Genomic DNA, 21985 nt, shown 5'->3' with positions numbered 1-21985 from the left:
TTGGAACTCAAAGTGGTACAGGAATTCTGTCGCGTGTTTTGGCGCTTCTATTTTGTTCGAGAGACAAGTTCGGTTTTAATGCGACTTGAGGTATGGTGCGAGACCTGGAGAACCAAAAATCATATTCAATGACTGCGTGGAAAAACTGAGTGCAATCCGTAAGAACCGCTTTAATGTCTATAAAAGCTTGTTACATACAAGGGTTAAAAACTCTTATAAGTATAAATAGGAATATTTACGTATTGGTGTGTGAAATGGCCACCCACAAAACACCTATCCAGCTAGCTCAGTAGTTATATGAAACTCTTATCGCTAGATCGAAACAGGTTAAATAAAGTCTTAATTACCTTGAAATTGTCAATAATCGAACTATGGGATCTTACGCTGCGATTTCCATTAAACAGACACGTACAGAAGAACACAAATACTGAATTCGGCTCAGCTCAGCCTCCTCTTCTTTATTACATAACATAACACTTACACTTTTCTCCGAATACGTGACTGAAAACTCCGCCTATTCAATTTAACACGACATACTTAAAGTCCCTTAATTCCCTACTAAACTTTTTTCAATAAACTTTATAAAGACAATTTTAAAACCGTGAAGCCGGAAGCACGGCTTCAAAAAATGGGGCCCGACTCCACCCAACGACCAAAGCACAGCACACACACGGTTCAGGTGAAAAACGAACAGCGAAAGACAAGGATTTTCAAAGGTCTATACACCATAGCCCAAATGAAAAGCCCATAGAATAAAAATTGTAGAGAATTTATTTTTAAATTCAGCAAGTACCCCAATTTTGAGATTCGACCAATAAGAACAGTAGAAAAAGGTTTGAATGGTCGAAAACAGCTAACAAAGGTAACAGATAGAATACATTCGGTTTTTAGAGAAGTGCAAAGAAGTGATATAAAGAAGCAGGTGCTTCAGAAAAAAGAGTATCACGTAAGCAAGGTGACAATTTTTTACGCATAATTTTTTGCGCATGTTTTAAGAATTCCCGGGGGGAGGGGGAGTATAAATAAATAATTCCTTATAACTCAAGAACAGATTGTTGGAGGATGGTGCAACCTTCCCCATTCAAAATGAAATTCAACGTCCCCCCTAAAACATGAGGGGTTCGTGTGGTTTACACACGGATCCTTAACAGAAAGGGGTTGTACAAGATTTGCAGCACTTAAGCGTGGGAAAATTTTTTGAACCGTGGGAAAATATTTCGGCAGTTGACCTGGGTTTCATTTTGGCAGTTGGGCCGGGAGTATTGCACCTATATTCATCTGCCGTGATTAGTTTCCAATGTACCACAGCCTTTAGTAGTAATTAAGTTGCTTTTGTCCATATACAAAACTTTAATGTCATTGTGGGTGTACAGATGTACCAAGTAGCATAGAAAAGGAAACTTTGTAATTTTTTCGAAAAAATTTGTTCTCTGCACATAAAAATCAGTGGAGTCTTCTTGTTTACGAGTATTAATTTCTCGTTTTAATAAAAACTGACCCTTTCCATAAAATTACGGTAGTATAGGTAATAAATACTCGCATGAGTTGTTACTACAATTTCGCACATTCCATAACATCATCGAAAATATAACATTCTCGTAGAAATCTAGAAACGTAATTTACATTTTTAAATTGCTGTACTGGATGTTTAGTGATGTTTAATTTCATGAAATTTATCTTTTTGTAACTTACCACGTAATTTATGACGTAACTTACAGTTTTGTCTGTAATTTATGAAATTTATGAAATATACGAGTTTTGGAAGATATTTTATTGTGTAGTGTGGATGTTTGATACTTTGCTGGAAAAGACTCATGGGTAATACGTTTAGAAGTAGGTATATTGTAAATCAACATAAGAAAAACTAAAAACTTAAACTCCTAACCCAAAGTAACATTGTATAATAGACATAAACTTATGCTATAGCACGAAACAAATGAACTACTTATCAAACTAATAAAAAAGAAATTCACAGTCTTCTTTAATTAACTAAAATGGTTGAATCACTTGTACTTGTACTTTACGCTACTTTCTGCGTGTTATCGGTATTGTTTCTTTGTAAAACGACTTACAGCTTATTGACTGAAGATCAGATTCGAGTAGGGATTCTTGGGGATCAGGATCATATACGGACTCATCTGCATTATGTATACTGCAGTTCTGAAAGTAAAATAATATAATATATCGGAAAAGGTACTTGTTCACTTATATTACCAGTACTTCTAATGAATCATCTTTACTGTCGGAACCAGCAATATGACTTGCACTAAGTAGACAAGTAGTATCGCGTTTGCGTTTCTGTCCTTTGGTTTGGGGAGTTTCATCAATATGCTCCTCTTCTGCATCAGACGGGGTATCATTGTAACTAAAGTCATCGTCAGAGTTTCCATTTCCTTCTATATCCGACGTCCACGAAATATTCTATACAGAAAATAAATTGTAATAGGACATACAGGTGCTGTACTGTACCTATGTAACTTACAGAGTCAGAATCAGAACTCTCTGAACAAACTTGATTGGTTGAGAATGATTTTCGTGAGTACTTTTCTTTGGAACTGCTAGTAGGTGGTGCTTCAGGGTTATTAATATTTGATTGCTGATGCTGGAAGTTTCTGTCATCCTGAACCGTCGTAGGTTCTTGAGAACTAAACAATTTACTGTTGTGCTGAATATAATTTAGTTTTATAGCTCTTTTGCTTGTTAACCTATTTCTTCTGTTTGTGTGAATTAAACTTTGAGTGCTAAAGCTTCTTTCGGTGGCAGCTGATGTACATGGCATTGTGAGAATCCGTACAGCTAATTTTGAAAGTGAGAGATCTCCACAATAACCTTTCCACCAAGTTATTGCATCAACCGTAGGTAGTACTTCCCACAAAAAATTCTCTGCAAAGAAATGGAGTTTGCCCATGTAGTGACCTAATTCTGCTATTGCAGTTGGCAACATCATGTCTTTTGCCAAACCATTAATAAACTTCATAGCACGCATTTTTTGTTCACTTGACAAGTATGAGCCAACAGAGTGAGGATTTAACAGATCAGCAGCCATGTGGACAGGTTGCATTGCATACTGCTGCCTTTCTGAAAATTTTTGTAATATGTTATTCCTCTCCGTTTCTTGTAATTTTAGCAGTTGTAAATTAGAATCAAATTCTAAATTTATTGCATTGAAGGATTTGCACACTAAATGAATAGAAGGACTATCACCTTCCAGAAGTGTTATACTTTGTGTTATGGGCTTTAAAAGGTTTATTACACCTCCACACTGACCCAAAAATCCTCACTTAGGATAACGGGTTTTATAGTATGAACAACTTTTTGTGTGTCTTCTGTTATACTAAGTCTTTGCAAGGCAAATTTGCACTTAACGAGATCTTCCATTGATTTAACATGTGAACCCCACCTTGTTTTGACAGGCATACTTAACGAAGTTGTAAGTTTCATGTCCTTTTTTATTTCTTCTAGTTTTGCTCGCAATATCTGACTGGACATTATGGTCTTAACAATATTCTTAACAGACACAATGATCTGCTCAACAGATTCTACTCGCAATATATCTGAGCACATCAAATGAAGAGTGTGTGCCATACAACCATATGACACAATATGGGGATATTTCTCTTGTATGTTACGTGCTGCTTTACGCATATTAGCGGCATTGTCGGCAACTATTGCGCTAAATTTATGTGACCCATATTTCTCGATTATCTCTAACATGATACCTTCTAAATAGGTAGCAGTATGACTTGCAGTGCCACTTAAAACAGACTTGACAAATAAAGGGCGCGGGGTTGTGATGATAACGTTAATGACACTTTCGTTTCTTAAATTTGACCACCCATCACACTGAAGGGCCAAATTTTCTGAAATGTTCAAAGTTTCCTCCACATGAATTTGTACTCTCTCAAATTCTTCGTCAAGTAGACGATGTGATAACAGATATCGCCCAGGTAACGTAAAGGAGGGTCTCAGTCTTTTAAAGAATAGTTTCCAGTTTCTGTTTTCTGTAATTGATAGTGGTGTATTACTAGTAAACACTGCCTTTGCAAATAAGGCTGTCAGTTGTTGATGTTCTTCTACTTTCATTACGTCTACAAAACTTTCTACCATGGATCTTTGTTTGTTAGAAATGTAATTTGATTTTTTAACGGGTGTAACGGCAGATAAAGTGCGTACTGTATTTTTTTCAACATTACTCTCATGACGACTACAACTAGTAGTACTAGTACTAGTACTAGGACTAGACGTACGCGATGAAGCTGTCATTTTAGAGCGAATACTGGTGGGGGCTTTCATGCAATTTCCAATATGGATTTTCATCCTAGTGGAATTTTTTGAATATTTTTCTTTGCAAAATTTGCATTGAACACATGTTGTTTTTTTATTACTATCTATACATTCTTCAAAATACATCCACACTGAAGACCTTGGTTTAACCATAATGCTGGAAAAATATTCGAGATTCAGCCCTGTAATGTATCAGAATTCAGAAACGTTAAATTTAACGTGCAGGTTATTTGTAGAAAACGTTATTTTGCCTATACTAAACAATGCAAAATAACGTTTTTTGACAGATAACCTGCACGTTAAATTTGACGTTTCTGATACATCATTGTATTTATTTATCATAAAAAACGTGATATATTATATCATACACATATCTGGTAGAAACGCAATTTATTTTTCTTAAAAATTTACCGCATTGACATAGTAGAATAAATATAATCATATGATTTCACAGATAGTTAACGTCGGGTTAAGTCTGTCTACCTACTTGTTAAATAGGTACTTCTACGTTCTACCAGATTTATGTGATCTTAATTTTGTGACAACATTAATAATTTAATTTAGATACCTTGTTCGTTGAATCCAATAGATTAGGTATATTATTTTACTGATTCGTCAACACAACACACAAGAGACGCATAGGCATAGGTACGCAAAACTAAAGTCAGCACAATTACACAAGGCGACACGCGGTAAGCCGTAAGCACAATGCAACATAATTCCAATAAAAGCAATGGGAGGGGTAAAATGAAACTCGTTAACCTTGATGAAATTTCACGTAAGTTACCGTAATTTATGTAATTTATGAAACTTAATAAATTTCATAAATTTCAAAGATTTCAGTAATTTATAGGGTTTCTGAAATTTCCCTGTAATTTTACCGTCATTTTTGTAAGTTACAAAGTGTAAAATTTCCATCAACATCACTATGGATGTTAAATATTAAAGCGGCAATTAACACGTTAAAGTATAACACATTCCGTTGAAAGTTACGGTTCATCGATTGTATTTATAGATTATATAACATTCCTAGAAATAAATGAAATGATGTACAGTTTGCAAAATAACTAAAGTTCAAAGTACGTCTTGCTTTTTTTTATTGCCTTCAACTTAACTATAAAATTGTGAAATTCTCCACAGGTTAACTGGTCATGCGCTAGCTTTCTAATTCAGGTATCGTGGGTTCGAACCCCAAAGCCAATAAAAAAATTTCTTCAGCAATCACCGATGGCGCCAAAGTGGTGGGTTTAGCATCAAGATCACGGGATAACTATCGAAATACCCCGGACCAACTACCCAAATACCTCGGGGCCCCCGCCAATTGCCTAACCATCGCCGGGGGGCTACCGAAATATGACCCCGTACACCGGAACAACTGCCGAAATAGGGCACTTCGGGCCAACTGCCGAAATATGACCTCGAATCCCGGGCCTTGCCCCGGGCACGAAACCGACACAAACGCTAACAGCTATTATTTCACCTGTTCTTGATAACACTGAACTTAACAAAATCAAACTAAGAGAAAAAAAGTGAACAGAAAATATATACGTAACCTGACAATGAAGAGCTATGTCTAGAGAGCTCTGAGAATAGCAAAGACGGTGCGGACTCACAAACCTAATATGGTTTTAAGGAAAAATAAAACACAAAAGGAAATAAATTGTGGATTCAGAAAGTTAGATCATTTAAATGGCGTATTATTAGTTTGGGAGCGTCCTCAGTACGCCTTATGAAGACTCGTCCATTATTAAACCGCACGTGCTTGACTTTATTTTCTCTCTGTAAAGTTTTGGCTTTCTTAAATAAAATTTTATTCAGTTGAGACATGCTTTCATTGGCGTATAAAACAGCTTTAATTAAAAAAAAATTTCTTTGTCTACATATTTGGTGAACTTAACAATTATAGACACAGCACCGTTCTCCCCTTGATTTTTGTCTGGCAGTCTGTGGCAATTGTCTATCAGATCTTCTTGGAAATTGAAGCCAATGGCACCTGAAATTTTCCTAATTATATTTACATTTTATATACTTATACCATTGAATAAGTAATATTCAATGTTTTCATCCAGTGTTGATGACGTTAATTTATGAGAATACGTGATACGTCTTATTGTAGGCAAATGAAGTGAACCTTATAGTACTAGCGGTATACCAAAAGATACTGCATTTTCTTATACCAAGGTGCCACTTGGTACAGCTGTTCCTTAGAGCCATTTAGACGATTTGGCCCGAAGAACACGTTCATTTTCCGTGTGGGTAGATTTTAGAGGGGTTGGGGGTGATTTACTGTAACATTTAAAAAAAAAACTAAATATGGCCTAGAGACGAGATCTGGGTGTCGATTTCGTATGATTTTAACCCGAGGAATCCAATGGTAGCGCCAGAAATGTAATCCGGATACAGGAAATCCGTGAAAAGCCGCCATTTTTAGAAAAGACAGACTTTTGATCGAATTATATTACTAAGGCACACCGGGTCGTGTAAGGTGTCTAGAGTTATGTTTTTGGGGTCAGGGAATTCATTTATGATAACAAAAATAACCTACTGGCATCGGAACTGCATGAGAGGCTTCCCTACTGCACTTTTTGAAGACGTCGCACGCGGTGAAATCCAAGATATTCCAAAGTTTTAATACCTATATAAATTTGTAATATTTTATTTAATAAAAATACACATTAACAAAACATAAAATATATTAAAACATGGGGTAAAAAATTTATAAGCCTATGAAGAATCACCAAGTACATCGCTGACCTCCTCTGAGATTGCGTTATCCCCAGTGGTGAAAGAATTTCACATACCGGGTGAATATTTTAAAACCGAACGTAGGAAATTAACATGCGAAAAACGTTTTTTGCCGATCGTTGCTCCCCATGTTAACTTAGAGGATTTGTATTGACACCAATCAAAAGAAGATTTTTTTCTCATCTAATGATATACGAATTAGCTTATTTTCAGGTGCATTTCTCATTATTTTATCAAAAATTCGGCAATAAATCCAATTAGCAAAATCATGTTAAGCCATGGAAATTTCCTAACGAATTGAAATAGGTTTTCACATGCACGGAAAACAAAATACTGTTTTTTCACTACTAGCGTCTGATGACATGATTATTAACCTTTTTTCCACTTGTAAAGTAGGCTTTCTCGGCATTTGTTCAAAGTGGTTAATAATTTTTTATTATTAACTAGTAGTCAATGATGAGAACTGTCACGCTGTCACTTTTAGAAAACACAACCCGAAATTTCGCTCAATGAACGTTTAGACAAGTTCTCTAAAACGAATTTTTGCCACCATTCGCAATTTCCAGAGAAATTACATACCTAAAATTATCACATTTTGAAAAAATTCGAACGAAATTACTCTTTGAAAAATCTCAATGACAGAACAAAATTCGGCCCGTTTGACTTGTACCTACTTCCACGTACTTGATTGACATGTTAAATTAAGAAACAAACAATTCTGTCCAACCGTTAACTCTCTTATCAATATAATATGTTAATTTAGAGGATTTCAAGTGCTAGTAGTGAAAAAAAATAGTATATATACCACGGTAGAGAAGTCTATTATTGCCTTCGCACCTTACACCCCTCGGCGCAAGCGCCTCGAGATGTAATCTTGGTGCTCAGGCAATAATAGTGGACTTCTCTACCTTGATATATAATGTACTATTTTCACTACTAGCGTCTGATGACATGATTATTGACCTTTTTTCCACTTAAAGTAGGCTTTCTTGGCATTTGTTCAAAGTGGTTAATAATGTGGACATTATTAACTAGTAGTCAATAATGAGAACTGTCACGCTGTCACTTTCAGAAAACACAACCCGAAATTTCGCTCAATAAACGTTTGGACAAGTTCTCTAAAATGAATAATTGCCACCATTCGCCATTTCCAGAGAAATTACATACCTAAAATTATCACATTTTGAAAAAATTCGAACGAAATTACTGTTTGAAAATATCTCAATGACAGAACAAGATCCGGCCTGTTTGACTTGTACTTCGCTACACACTTGATTGATGTTAAATTAATAAACAAAAAATTCTGTCCAACCCGTTCACTTTCCTATCAATATAATATGTTAATTTAGAGGACTTCAAGTGCTAGTAGTGAAAAAAATGGTATATATACCACGGTAGAGAAGTCTATTATTGCCTTCGCACCTTACACCCCTCGGCGCAAGCGTCTCGTGATGTAATCTTGGTGCTCAGGCAATAATACTGTACTTCTCTACCTTGATATATAATGTACATTTCCTCAGTGAACCGCATTTTACAAATTTTAAAATGCCAGGCGTCATAAACTGATATTGATTTCGATGTTTGAATCTGCTTTTTGTCTTAGTCATGGCTTAACATGATTTTGGTAAGTGGATTTCTCGAGTTTTTGATAATATAGTGAGAAATACACCTGAAAATGAACTAATTCGTAATTAGACGAGGAAAAGAATCTTCTTTCGATTGGTGTCATGATCAACCCTCTAAGTTAACATGGGGAAGCAACTATCTACAAAAATCCCTTTTCCCATGTTAATTCCGTATGTTCGTTTTGGGAATATTCACTCGGTATAAATATTAAAGGTTCGGTAGTAAATTAGGTATATCCGAAAGTATACAATATTCTTACCCTTTGTTTGAGCAATCTCCCATACATTTTTGGCATGCAGGGGAACATGGCAATCCGTCTCGCCGGCAGCTGCACCGAAGGGTCTCGCAGCCACACCTGTTCAGAGCACGGACTGCCTTCCATACTTGTGGCAGCTTGGACTACAGAACCTTCCAGCCTTTGGCTTCAAGAGTCCATCCCCATCCTTCTGGACTTGTAGAGCTTCTCATCACCTGGTTTGCACATCCCCAGATATGGCCAGCGACATACGCCGCCCTTCTTATGTGCTCCTCCAACTCGTGCTGCGGCGACACGGATTACCATGTTCCCCTGCATGCCAAAAATGTATGGGAGATTGCTCAAACAAAGGGTAAGAATATTGTATACTTTCGATATAATTTACTACCGAACCTTTAATATTTATATGTAAAATTCCTTTTCAGTGGTGATAACGCAATCTCAGAGGAGGTCAGCGATGTACTTGGTGATTCTTCATAGGCTTAAACATTTTTTACCCCATGTTTTAATATATCTTATGTTTTGTTAATGGGTATTTTTATTAAATAAAATAATATAAGTTTATATATTAAAACTTTGGAATATCTTGGGTTTCACCGCGCGCGATGTCCTCAAAAAGTGCAGTTGGGAAGCCTCTCATGCAGTTCCGATGCCAGTAGGTTATATTTGTTATCAAAAATGAATTCCCTGACCCCAAAAACATAAGTCTAGACACCTTACACGACCCGGTGTGCCTTAAAAATATAATTCGATCAAAAGTCTGTCATTTTCTAAAAATAGCGGCTTTTCACGGACTTCCGGTATCCGGATAACATTTCTGGCGCTACCATTCGATTCCTGGGGTTAAAATCATACGTAATCGACACCCAGATCTCGTTTCTAGGCGATATTTAGTTTTTAAAAAAATATTACAATAAATCACCCCCACCCCTTCTAAAATCTACCCACACGGAAAATGTCAAGTGTTCTTCGGGTCAAATCGTTTAAATGGCTCGAAGGAACAACTGTACCAAGTGGCACCTTGGTATAAAAAAATGCAGTATCTTTCAAGAATTTCCGTTATACCGCTAGTACTATTACGGTGATGGTTTAATTAGCATGACTATTGCTCGGGCAACGTTGGAACAGATATTTGAATACATGAACCCGACCGTGCAACTGAGCTTTATAAATTAATTTTTTTTTAAATTGATTAATTGTGATTATTGTTTAGTGATCCAGTAAATTGATCCACCACTGCTTTTAAATAAATGACAGTTGGTATGTTACCAACTTTATAAATGTTTAGTTTTGTGGGAAATTCAAACTGTCCGCACTACTTTCTGATCACCCGGTACTATATACAAAGGTTGCGGAAATATAATTAACTATAATAACGTCTCTTGTCGTTTATCTGCGGCCTTTGTCGTTAATGTTGCCGTGAGGTAATTAGGTTAGATAGTTACCTTATTTTATTTCTGTCTATCAATTGAGATCTATATAACAATATATAACAAATTTCTAAGAGTTTCTGTAACAAATCCCAAGCAATTCAAATATGCATGAAAGACGTTGAAGTACAGTGTCAACTTTTAGTCCAAATATAATTTTAATTGGACTCAATCAAACTAATTGGTTATCTAAATCAAGTAATCGAAAAGAATGGGGTTTTTGTTCATTAATTGATGTTATGTTAAGTGATAAACATTTCAATCGGTCACACGTTTGGCTCACACTGTATAAAATTTGAAATGAAAGGTTTAAACAAAATTGAATCAAATCTCTCGGTAAACTCAACAAACTTCCAGATGACGGATAGGTAGCCTCTGGGTAGGTAGATAAGTCCCCGCTACGACCCACCTGAAACAACAGCTTATCCTGCACAAAAGTTATTAATATAATTATTATGTAAAACAAGATCCAACAAACATAATTTTATACTAGTAACTAGCTTGAAAATGAACAAACAAGATTAATTCGAAGTGCTAGTGGTATAGGAAGGTGAGCACAACGTTTGCCTAAGATTTAAATTATTATACAATCTCATATTCATGTGCAATCAGCTGTAAACGCGAACAATGAATGCATGGTAAGGAACTGCAGAAATCGATTATAATATTTTAGTATTTCGGAATTAGCGAAAACGCTCAATGTAGACGACCTGTTTTTGTTCAACTTATAATTAATTAATCTAAGCTGCATATTGCTGAAAATTCCGTCGAAAGTTTACGTTCAGCGCTACGCTCTTGTCCTTTGTGTCAGTGCCAAACTTAATGTTATTAATAATTCCTACATGATATTATCCGCTAAGGGTGGACACTTTACTTGAATGGCATTGGCAAATTCAAGCACAGGTCGAAAAAGGTTGGCGCGTTGTTTGAATGACATTATGAAAACAACAAAGAATTTACGATGGTACGTAATAATGTGAAATTGTCAACCCTTATCAATGTCGTTTGTGGATGGATACGGTCGTCGGACGCCAGCGTTGAGTATGCAATACACCGTTTTATATCCGTGCTGATTTTTATGTCAAGGACAATTAGTTTTTATTTATTCGCCTTAGGAACATGTAATAAAATTTTTGTCTTTCCTCGCGGGATACCCTGTAGCCGTTGAACGCAACTAAATAACTGTTCATTATCAGAAAACGATTCATTAGTTGCGCTTAGCCAAAAAGAGTTGAAGACAAGGTTTATATCCGAAATCCATTTCGTCCGCACAGACTTCTTGAAGAAAAAATTAACATCAACCGCGGCACCAATTAGCTTTATGAATAGGTCTACCCAACCTATTGAATTGGACAAAAATGTAGAAGTTATACAACCAACTAAGTGTTACAAATGACATTCTTCTCATTTATAATCGCCCAAACAAGAAAAACCATACGCCATCACCAGTGGCACCTATGACGCATCGTACGCTGTAATCCCAGCGTTCCAGATGGTTATGTGCGATATATGGACACCACAAAAACACAATCTTCTCCTGCAACTAGTGTTAGTTCACATTCTTTGGACAGCACTCCTCCTCTGTTAGCTGATATGCCTTCACCTCAAAAAAATTTTAAAAAACCATACCAAAAACCGTTACGTAAAATTAGAAACTCCCAGAGACCTTAACTCTACCACATTTTACAAAAGTTCTAACACATATGCAGTTGTACCACCGTCCAAGAACAAGTTGGAAGAAAGACGAAAAGGCTATGGCTATAGCTTTATACTATAAATCTCCAATGGCATACAGATTTTGAAGAAAAAAGGAAGTTATATTACCCAGTTTCTCCACAATACGACAGTGGATGCAAGTGGTGAACCTTCATCCGGGACACAATAAAAAATTGTTTTCCTGCATTGCACAAACGGTGTCATCAATGACAAGCAGGAAGAAGTGTTGTATGCTGCTCTTTGACGAAATGTCGATCAAGCTTTGGGTGGACTCTAGCCGAAAGTATGACTTTATTGAGACATATGAAGACTTAGGAGAATTAGGGCGAAGAAACGTTCCCTCATTAGTCAATGGTACGAGGAATTGTTGCTAATTGGATACTTCCTATTGCATTCCATTTCTCCGGGAAAGGGGTGAATAGCAAGTCGTTAGAACATATATTATTAGACAATTTAGCTCATTTGGAGAAAGTTGGTTTGAATGTGATAGGTGTAATTTGTGACCAGTCTACTACAAACCAAAAGTTTTAGGGGAAGGTGGGGCAAAACCGCTTACCGGCAAAAATAACGCATACGCTTAGTGCCCTCTATTGCAAAGATGACGATACTGAATAATATGATAGGTCTAGCAGGTATACTGTAAATTTGGTGCTATATTAACGACTAAACCCTTGTTGTCAATTTGGAACAGCATAGATGTAAGAAAACGCTGCTCTTTAAAAGTGAAAGTCTTAAAGACTTGTAAATCTGGTAAGTTATTTTCAGTGTATTTATATATAAGTACCGAATTACTTCCCACAATTTTATGCTGTTTGGCTAATCCATTTTTTTAATATATTGCCATGATTCATTATTAGGGTTACGGGGCAAAACCGCATATAAAATTGCGGGACAAATTCGCATGTTCGCATTGATTAAAATTCCGCGGTCGTGGTAATCATTTCATTTCAAATTCTTCAATTTGTCGATTTAGTAGGAACGTCACGTTGACCAGATCGCGATCTAATTGGCACACAACACAGAAATGGGTCAAGAAGTCGAAATGATTTCAAATACGGAATGAAAGTGGCGTTCGGCTTGATCCCAAGAAAAAGTAAATGAAGTTCGTTTTCCAATTCTAATTTGATTGTTGTTTTAAAATTCTATATAATGGATTGTAGGTATCATTAAGTAAATATATACTTTTAAAGCAAACCACTTACTTTGAAATTAAATACCATCTAAAGTCGTATATGAAATTTTTAATTTTAAACGATCTGAGGCGATGTTTTAACATAATCTTGAGGAAAATTTAATTTAAAGGCAAACCACAGTGCAGCATTTTGGGATTTAGAAATCGCTTCTAGTTATTAAAAAGTAATTTTAAAGCTGCACGTGTATCTGAAAGATTGCGAAAAGGATTTTTCTGTAATACAATGAGTTATGTAATGTAGATTGAAATATCAAGTAATAAATCTCACCTATTCGCAAATTAACCTCAATTGCGCAGAGGATATATAACAATAATAATAATAGTCAATCAAATGCGCCATTAATCGTTGTTAGTACTCTTCTATAGCGAACTTTATGTCGGAATCGTTAACAGCTCTGGTTTAATATCTAATTTCGATTGTATGCGCCCGTATTTAATATATTTTACTTTGTTACCTCTTTCTTTGCACATAAATCTTGGGATAAAAGATAAAATTTCTAAGCATTATAGAAAACAAACATGTTTGAAAGCTTTGAAAAGCCTGAAAACGATCAACAAGGTAATGGAATGTTGCGGTCTGCACATGTGATGCTTTGTACTCATCCAAAACTCAAACGTATATTTTCCAACTTGCAAAATTATTTTTTGTACGCACAATTAACTTTTATTAGTTGGAGTTTAAAATAAATATACAACTTATATTTATTAAACACAGTAGCGGCAGTCGGCGGCAACCTGACTTGTCGGTGGAACGGCGGCAAGAAACGGGCGCACTCGGGCGCCACCAAGCGAAAAAAATCTCGCGCCTGGTCGAGGTCCGCGGTGCATCGGTCTCGGTAGGTTCGGGTAAACGCAACCGGAGAAACGGCAGCGAGGAATCGGACGGATCCAGGACGGCGGTCACTTCGGAAGAACTAAAACAAAATTACGGCAGACTCCCTAGCGGGAACGGAAGCAACAAAACTCTAATCGGCGGAAGCGGTGAAAAAGCAGCGAGCAATATTCCCCGCTTTCTAGCTAGTTAATCGGAAAGTATTCACCTTGCAGTTAACCGAGCGGTAGTTGCTAAAAGTCAATTCCATTCCAACGTATACAGGTAACTTAAAAAACAAAATAAAACGGCAATAATTATTATAGATATTAATGCAGTACTTACAAGTATAATAGGCAAAAATGCAAAACCAAAAAGATCTAAATCCGTTAAGGTTGCAAAGGTTAAGTTGCTAAAGCTAAAGATCAGTACAAAAAAAATTTACGGAAATGTCAAAATTTAATACAGTTTCCAAATGTAACTAGCAAGGGTTGAACAGCAAAAAGATCGGAAATTCCGAGACGCTCGCGTACCTAATAAGGAACACGTTTTAAAAATTAAAACTTCTGTAATTAATTACTCGACCTGCAGTTATCAGAAAAATATGGCCCAGCCCAAACGAGCTTTTTTGTATCTCATTAAATTTAATTGCTAATCATACTGACTTGCTTTGCCGGACGGAAGTTTCGGAAAACGGAGTTCTAATTGACACCCATTGTCTCGTGGAATTTAAGTGCAATATCAAGATAGCAAGCTGCTATCTGTAACAGCTTTTCTATCCTGGGTTTTCGTATATCATTAGAAAACTAAAATCGATTAATTTGTAATTAACGGACCTAAAACTAAATAAGATTGATTATCTTTTCTTGGCAAGAGAGCTTTCGGCGGCGGTAAACACAATTTAAATATTCTCACAGGAAAGGTTGCAAAACTGATTCACTGCTTAACTTACGTGCGTTATCGGCGGAAGACAAATAATTTAACAATAATGAAAACATAGAAAACTCACTCCTCGTACTTATTGTTTTTTTGAAATGATTTTACAAAAGCAAAAAATAGATCAAGACCAAAAAGAAATTGATTTCTTCAAACATACTTTTTATTTGGATTTTCAAGTGTGGCCCGTGGCGCATATGAAAAATTTTATTTTGGCCCCTTGGAAAAAAAGGTTGCCCACGCCTGAACTAAACCTTGCACATTATATCAGAAAGCTTTTAGTGAAAATTTGAAGTCTCTAGCTATTGTAATTGCTGAGATCTCATCCGGACAGCCAGCCAGTCAGCCATAACGAATATAAAAGTGTATTTTTTTTCAAAAATGCGCTAAAAACTCACTAAACAAACAACTAAAGCTTGTAAGAAGTACATTTAATAATGACTGTCAAAAAAGACATAACAGATTTGAGTGAGATTGAGGGTTAAGTTTCCGTCAAACTTGGTTAAAAAATTCTAGTGCCTTTGGTATTGCAATTTCCATCTAACGTAACACAAATACGTCACCTCATTATTTCTGAATTAGGTACCACTGACGTAGAATTTAATTAATTAGATGCTGGTAGATATTTAATAACCGACAAAACTTTATACATTTAACGTTACTTCAATTATAAAAGTCCCAGTATGCAAAAATTACAGTCATGTACGAGTACAATACAATTGCATAATATAATTTATGTTTCAATAACGCGTACGTATGGCGGCTTTATATAATTCATGTGTACGTTAAAATCTATGGGCCATGACATTTTACATAGATAAGTTTATAAATGAAAAGTATTTGTTTGAAAATGGATATATTTTCCTATCACGTGCGCTACAGTATTCAGTTTGATACACGCCATTTTTTAACGTAAGCCGTTGACATTCTGAGATATTTACGACCCTCTCTTTATTACATTGCTCTTTGCACCTCTGTATCATATATCAAAAAGTTTTGAGATTCGAAAAGTTGAAGTTCATGCAAAATTCATCAATTTACGTTAGAATATTTTGCATAGTTTTTGTATAAGCTTATATTCTCACTATCGTACACGTGCCATGCATAATATAGATATAGATAGCATAGGATGATTTAGGGTCAGTAATTCTACCCAAAATCGTCACAAACCCTTCATTTTCATGCCTTTGTTGTGTCAGAAAATGTTACTTTTCACGATAGAGGCAGACCAGACCACTTTACTTCGCATGTCACTTTACCGGTCACTTTTCCGACCGCCTGTCACATCGCTAAATATCTATAATAAATCCTATCATCACTGACAGATTGACATTAATCAAATGTTCTATATGAAAATTGAAATTTTATATTAAAATACGATTTCGGGTAAAATTTAATGCAAAACTCGTCAGTAAAGAGACAGCGGTTGACTCGGAAATTAAAGTACTCGACCCCAAAGAGGCCTCGTCCAGTCATATGTCATTTTCCGGACAGATATAACGGAGAGTGATAACTTATATACAAATCAGAAAGGAAAAAAAGAAGTTATTTTCCATCCTGAATCCTGATGGTGTTTAAGCTGACCTAATAGGGAATGTGTCCCCACTCCTGGGTAATCACTTCTAGCGTGCTCATTACAAGATAAATTCTCGGTGAGAAAAGGTTGTGTGTTTAAATCAAAAAAACCTTTTGAGGGAGTTTGTATTTAATAAATCAAGATAGTTAGGTAACATGGTAAATGACAATAATTAATTTCTACTGATTAATAGGGGCTAAAAGCATGCTTCCAGACTCTGCATATAATTTGTTATTGTAAAAACCTTAGATTGGCTGACCTATAAATGTATTGCGGAAGTGGAAGTAGGTAGATTCTTGATTATTTACGCAGTAGTCACAATTGGCCGACTCACCAATGAAATGTTTAAAGAGGGTACGTACGTACTTTTCCCACCAGTTGTGGTACCCAAAACAAGTAGCTACGTCTATATCGTGGGTGTACCTCACCACCAGTTATCTCCGTAATTTTGGCTTGAATATATTCTGGTGCAAGTTTTTTAGAAAAGCCTTTAGAAGCATCGGATAATACCGGATTTCTTTTCCACACGTTATCTCTCTTTTTAAAACGCAATGGTCGTTTTCGAAGGTCGTACTGTTTTTTGTTTCGCTCGTAAGCTTTATTTAATTTATCCATGATCTTACCTACTATATTGTAACGTTATTTATAAATTCGGGTTCGATTTATATCAATATTTATTAAACAAAACTAAAACACTATAAAAACCGTACAATTTATATCGACTATTTATATCACACACTTCGCAATTTATATTTCCGCGCTCGGTGTGTACTCGATCTCGTTCGGTAGTAAAAACTGACTGCGATGTTCGGTCCGCAACCATTTATACATACAAGCAATGTAAGTCCAGAACACTCGCGTAATTACCGGATTATTCCTATACAAATCCCACTATCGCGCGCGTAGAAAATTCCAGAGCGCCAAAAGCGACGTCATGTCTGGAGCGTTTCCGTTACAATATAAAATGTTTCAAAACCCACTCGTGGGTATTGCCGCGTAACACAAAGTATTGAAACGATGCATTGTCATCGAAAGCACACAAAATGTCAAATCTGCAACCCGAAGTCTCTAGGTGCCCCAGGGGCCGAGATCTCGATGGAACGGACGGACAGACGGAAACACGAGCACATAAGCTTTACCTCAACTTCGTTGTGTTACGCTAAAAAGGAGTGTTGAATTTAAAAGTTTATGTTGCTATTATAGACCGCTAGATAGCATTTGTGTTCAGTTTTTGGTGTCTTTAGATTAGAGCGCAGGTATAATATGTAAATAGATAATAATAAATTGACTTTGGTTGTTGATCGTTAGACGTTCTGTTTGTGTTTGAATTTTTCAGTTAATATCACTACAAATTACACGCTACCGCTACCGCTACGAAACAAGGAGAAAGTTCATTTAAAGGGGTAGTATACCCAAAATCAAAAAAAATTGTAGAAGAAAATCTAAGAACAAAATTTCAAACCGGAGTTTTCTACGATGAGTAGTTTTCAAATTATTAACGATGAAAGTTTGAAAAACAGAACATGTGACGTCATCCCGACATCGTAGGTGCGGCGGCACGGATCCAAGCAGTCCAAACGCGTCAGTTCTTTCATATTCTAGTTCGCTTTCCTTTGAAAAAAACAAGAAAACCTTACTGATGGATCATCCGAACATATATCCGCATATAAATTTAAATATTTGTAATAAATTTCTGTACTCAGCTGAGATTGGATACCTATGCTTTCAGTAAGCGGTATTGGTTCCATTTGATTCAGTTCTTCTATTTGATGGTGGCATATGTTTTTTGATGTTGAACTGGTTTCTCCACTATGAAGTTGATCGTTTACCCACAATAAGCAATCAGACACAATTTTACTTTCTTAGATAAGTTGACTGACGTTTTGTAGCTTTATTAGGACCTTTGTTGTGAGATGTAAAGAAGGGATTGCAGTATTGTTAGCCTTCTCAAAACTTTATGCTGAGGCACAAGGTCCTTTCCTTCTTGTATCTTCCACAAAAAATTATCATCTTTAAAGTGGGCACTGCAAACGACGTGACTATCTATGATTCAGCGGTTTTTTCTACTTTTCCAGACTTTATTTCGACACGGCTCCTTCTTTTCTCGGGGAAAATTTGCAATGTAACATTGGCATTTTTCAAATTATTGTTGCAGCGGAAAACACAAAGTTAGGCATTTTTGAAAATAATGCAGATCACTGACTACCAGTCTCAAATTAACACGTCAAACGTCATCGAATCCATATATTGCTATAGCGCGCCACCGACCCATTTGTCGGGATGACGTCACAACGACCGTTTTTTACATTCGACACCTTGCCATTTAATAACGAAACGGCGTAGCGACTTGCGGTTTTCAACGTTACTCTTAGATATTTTTAATCTATCTTTAGACGAAAACATGAAATTTGGGTATACTGCCCCTTTAAGTCTTTTACGAGTTGTTCGCGAGCTTCTAACGAAAAATCTTTATTATCAAAATCAAGCAATTTTAGTTCAAAACAAATATATTATCCAATATCTAGTATAACAAACAAATGAATAACGTGTGAGGAAACGAAATTAAGGGTGAGGAAATAATCCGCCAAACCAGTAAATAAGATTTCCCCCAGATATTTCCACTTAATTTCGCCCCTCCTAATCGTCTTCCCCACCAGATCTCCAAGATATATATACCTGTGTCAGTCCAGTGTTTGTAACTTTTGCTTCTACCTTTACCGGTGCCTTTTCCTAGTAACCAGCTTTATTTACCTGTCATTTATTACTATATAATTTGTACCCTTAACCCGTGCCATTACCTGTAAAACCTTTGTTAACCTGCACCCCTGTCGTTCCCTGTGTTGAGTGTGTTGCCGTTAGCCCTAGGGGGTAAATCGTAATTAGCCTTTGAGGTGAGTGAGTGTTTAGTATCAGTAAAACAACAATCTTTCAACCCCTTATTACAACGTGCAAGCCGTTACCTCTATTACTCTTACCGGTTCCAATTCACCGAGTAATTCCAGTTCCTAGGTGTACTCCCTAGCGAACGGGTTACTCCAACCAGTATTCCCCAGTTACCAGCTACTCTCCGTACGTTCCTACCTGTCCGTGACTTCAAAACAAAATCGGAGCGTGCCTCCTGGTTTTAAACGAAGTACACCTCCGTAGTATCTTCCCGTCACCCCGCCCTGCCTAAACCGGGGGCCCATTGCTCCCGTCTACGTTAACCATAAGGGGCTGAAAGCCTTCACGGGAAAGTTTAGTTGTTTCAGTTCTAACACTCACCCCGCCGGTTCTGTTGGTTACCCCGTTCGGGTGGCGCAGCCCTCAATCCGTATCTGTTTGTCTTTCCCTGTATCAATTAATCTGTTAAATTCTAGCCAGCACTGCACGTGGAAATTATTAAACTACCGTCAGACATAAACGGCCTTGACAGCGAACCAGCTGAGACGCTGGGGCCCACTCACCGCCGACAGAGGGCAGTACGCTCCCGGGTAAATACGAGAACGTGTAACGGCTTGTTTGTTTTTTGGGGCTTAATTCCCTTAAAGGGTTGTAATTCTTTATTTGGACCTTGAACTTAAATTTTGCATTCTTTTGTCAGATTTAAGTGGGATGCCACAATTACGTATTTCTTACCGTCGACTAGCTCAGATACACTACAATCCCTCTGCTTTCAGGGATGCTTACTGAAAACCTCTCCCCGTTGGTCGTACTAACTGTTTTAAATTCCTTGTGGGTAGGATATCTACTTGTCCATAAAACAAACACTGGGCAATCAGTTAACTAGTATATTGACTAATATTGGTCACCGGCTTCGCCTTTCCTTTTCAGGATTTCTCACAAAAAACACTATTGGCTAGACCTACCTCCTAATGAAGAAAAAATAGGTGGCCACCCTACCATTGAAATTCTTATGCTAATGCAAAAACGATCTACTTACGACCCTATTTAAGACAAATATTATATATACCTAATCATACATAAATCTACAGACATGAACTTAATAACGAACTTATAACTAACCTTGACCACTCCTGCAGTTGGAATCAGCGAATTGGTTGACCTCTTAACTCGCGTTATCTTCTGGGCCCGTCGCGTCGTTTGGTTACGGTGCCCTACTGATGTACGGCCTATCGTCGGTGTTATTATGGGCAAGTAAAGAGGGGTTACCCCGGCGGTCCGTGGAAAAAGTCGACACTTATTGCTTCTGCCCGAAACGATTTCCAGTGAGCACCTTTACCGCACTAAAATCACCGATTCTCACCGTATCGACCGCCTTTTGCTAATCACTTCTTAACCAATTTATTTATACCTCGACCCGTACCAAAACCCTTTGCCGGACGCGGAACTTAACAATTTAATTTAGGTACAGGGTAGCGCCTTCGCGATGTGCCACTTTCTGACATTCACCAAATAGTTCCCGGCGTCTGTACTTCACCGGAAAAATTAAGCAAAACCTCTATTATCGGCGGCGTGGTGACTTCCACGATCGCCGCGATAATTCTCCCCTTTACTTTCAAACTATCCCCCTGTGATTTTCCTTTTGACACGCCCGAATTTTACCACGCGCCCCAAAATCTCCAATTAACTTTGAATTCCTTGAGGCCGACTCGCCCTGATTGGTTCAAATTAAATTACAATTCTCCGTCCGCTTTACCACAAAAAAAAATTCCCTTTTCCAGGAATCGCCGCTGTTAGCGATCGATACGGTTCGATTCGAATTATATATGGGACATAGTATAAATGAGCCCTGTTAGTTTCGGTAATAAATAGCAACCAAAAATTAGAGAATTAATTAAGCGACAAAGGACCTCTTGACGCCCCCAATAGCCAAGTCTAATACATACCCGCCTAGATCTGACACTTTATATTTTTGGTTCAGGTCGATTTACTCAGAAATGCTGACACGGGGTTGTTTATGTTGTCTTATTGGTTTTAACGTAACTGTCCCGTGACCGGTGGACACACGTGTGATGTTATTGCCGGACCCTTTTTTTTTCGAATTCCGTAAAATCTATATTTTAACCTACGCTAAAGTATCTACTAAATTGAACTAAACAAAAGAAAAAAATTTAACCTATCTAATCTACCTAATGAATATACACGGGGCGTTACAAACGGATCCGAAAATATTTTGTATTATTTTATTTTTGTATATAGTTAATTTGTTTAGCCAATACACGTTTAATTTTCATTGCTCGCCATTATTTCCCGACGCTACCCGAGGCTGTGGGCAAAAGCCGGGTCAGACCCAGAGTTGCTCACAAACGTTTCTACTAATCATTTGGTTCATTTCTTTATTAACCATATTTTTAACCCTTCGATAAAACCATGTTTTTTTATACGCGGCATTGTAAAAATAATATATATGTATACACCTTTGATTATTTATATTATAATTCATAAAACAAAATCAAAACAAAACAACAGT

At 36.8% G+C, this 21985-nt stretch overlaps 1 protein-coding gene across 2 annotated transcripts; it reads right to left on the bottom strand.

Moving 5' to 3' along the window:
- Positions 1–1701: 1701 nt before the first annotated feature.
- On the bottom strand, positions 1702–5169 carry LOC116162362. Of its 2 annotated transcripts, XR_004143539.1 has the most exons (4): positions 4853–5169; positions 2483–4441; positions 2215–2421; positions 1702–2160 (listed from the first exon to the last, which is right to left on the bottom strand). XR_004143539.1 is itself a non-coding variant. In XM_031476046.1 (3 exons), exons 1-3 carry the CDS (start codon positions 3059–3061, stop codon positions 2026–2028), a joined length of 921 nt encoding a protein of 306 aa, XP_031331906.1. In that variant the 5' UTR covers positions 3062–3664; the 3' UTR covers positions 1710–2025. The 2 variants fall into 2 exon arrangements, 1 of the variants encoding a protein (XP_031331906.1); XM_031476046.1 differs by lacking the exon at positions 4853–5169 and having other exon boundaries at positions 1710–2160; positions 2483–3664.
- Positions 5170–21985: the final 16816 nt, after the last annotated feature.

This window comes from Photinus pyralis, unplaced genomic scaffold (genome assembly GCF_008802855.1).
Source record: "Photinus pyralis isolate 1611_PpyrPB1 unplaced genomic scaffold, Ppyr1.3 Ppyr1.4_LG1, whole genome shotgun sequence".
In the NCBI taxonomy this organism is placed as follows: Eukaryota; Metazoa; Arthropoda; class Insecta; order Coleoptera; family Lampyridae; genus Photinus; species Photinus pyralis.
The sequence above is the reverse complement of the archived record's forward strand: the minus strand, read 5'-3'. Positions and strand labels throughout refer to the sequence as shown.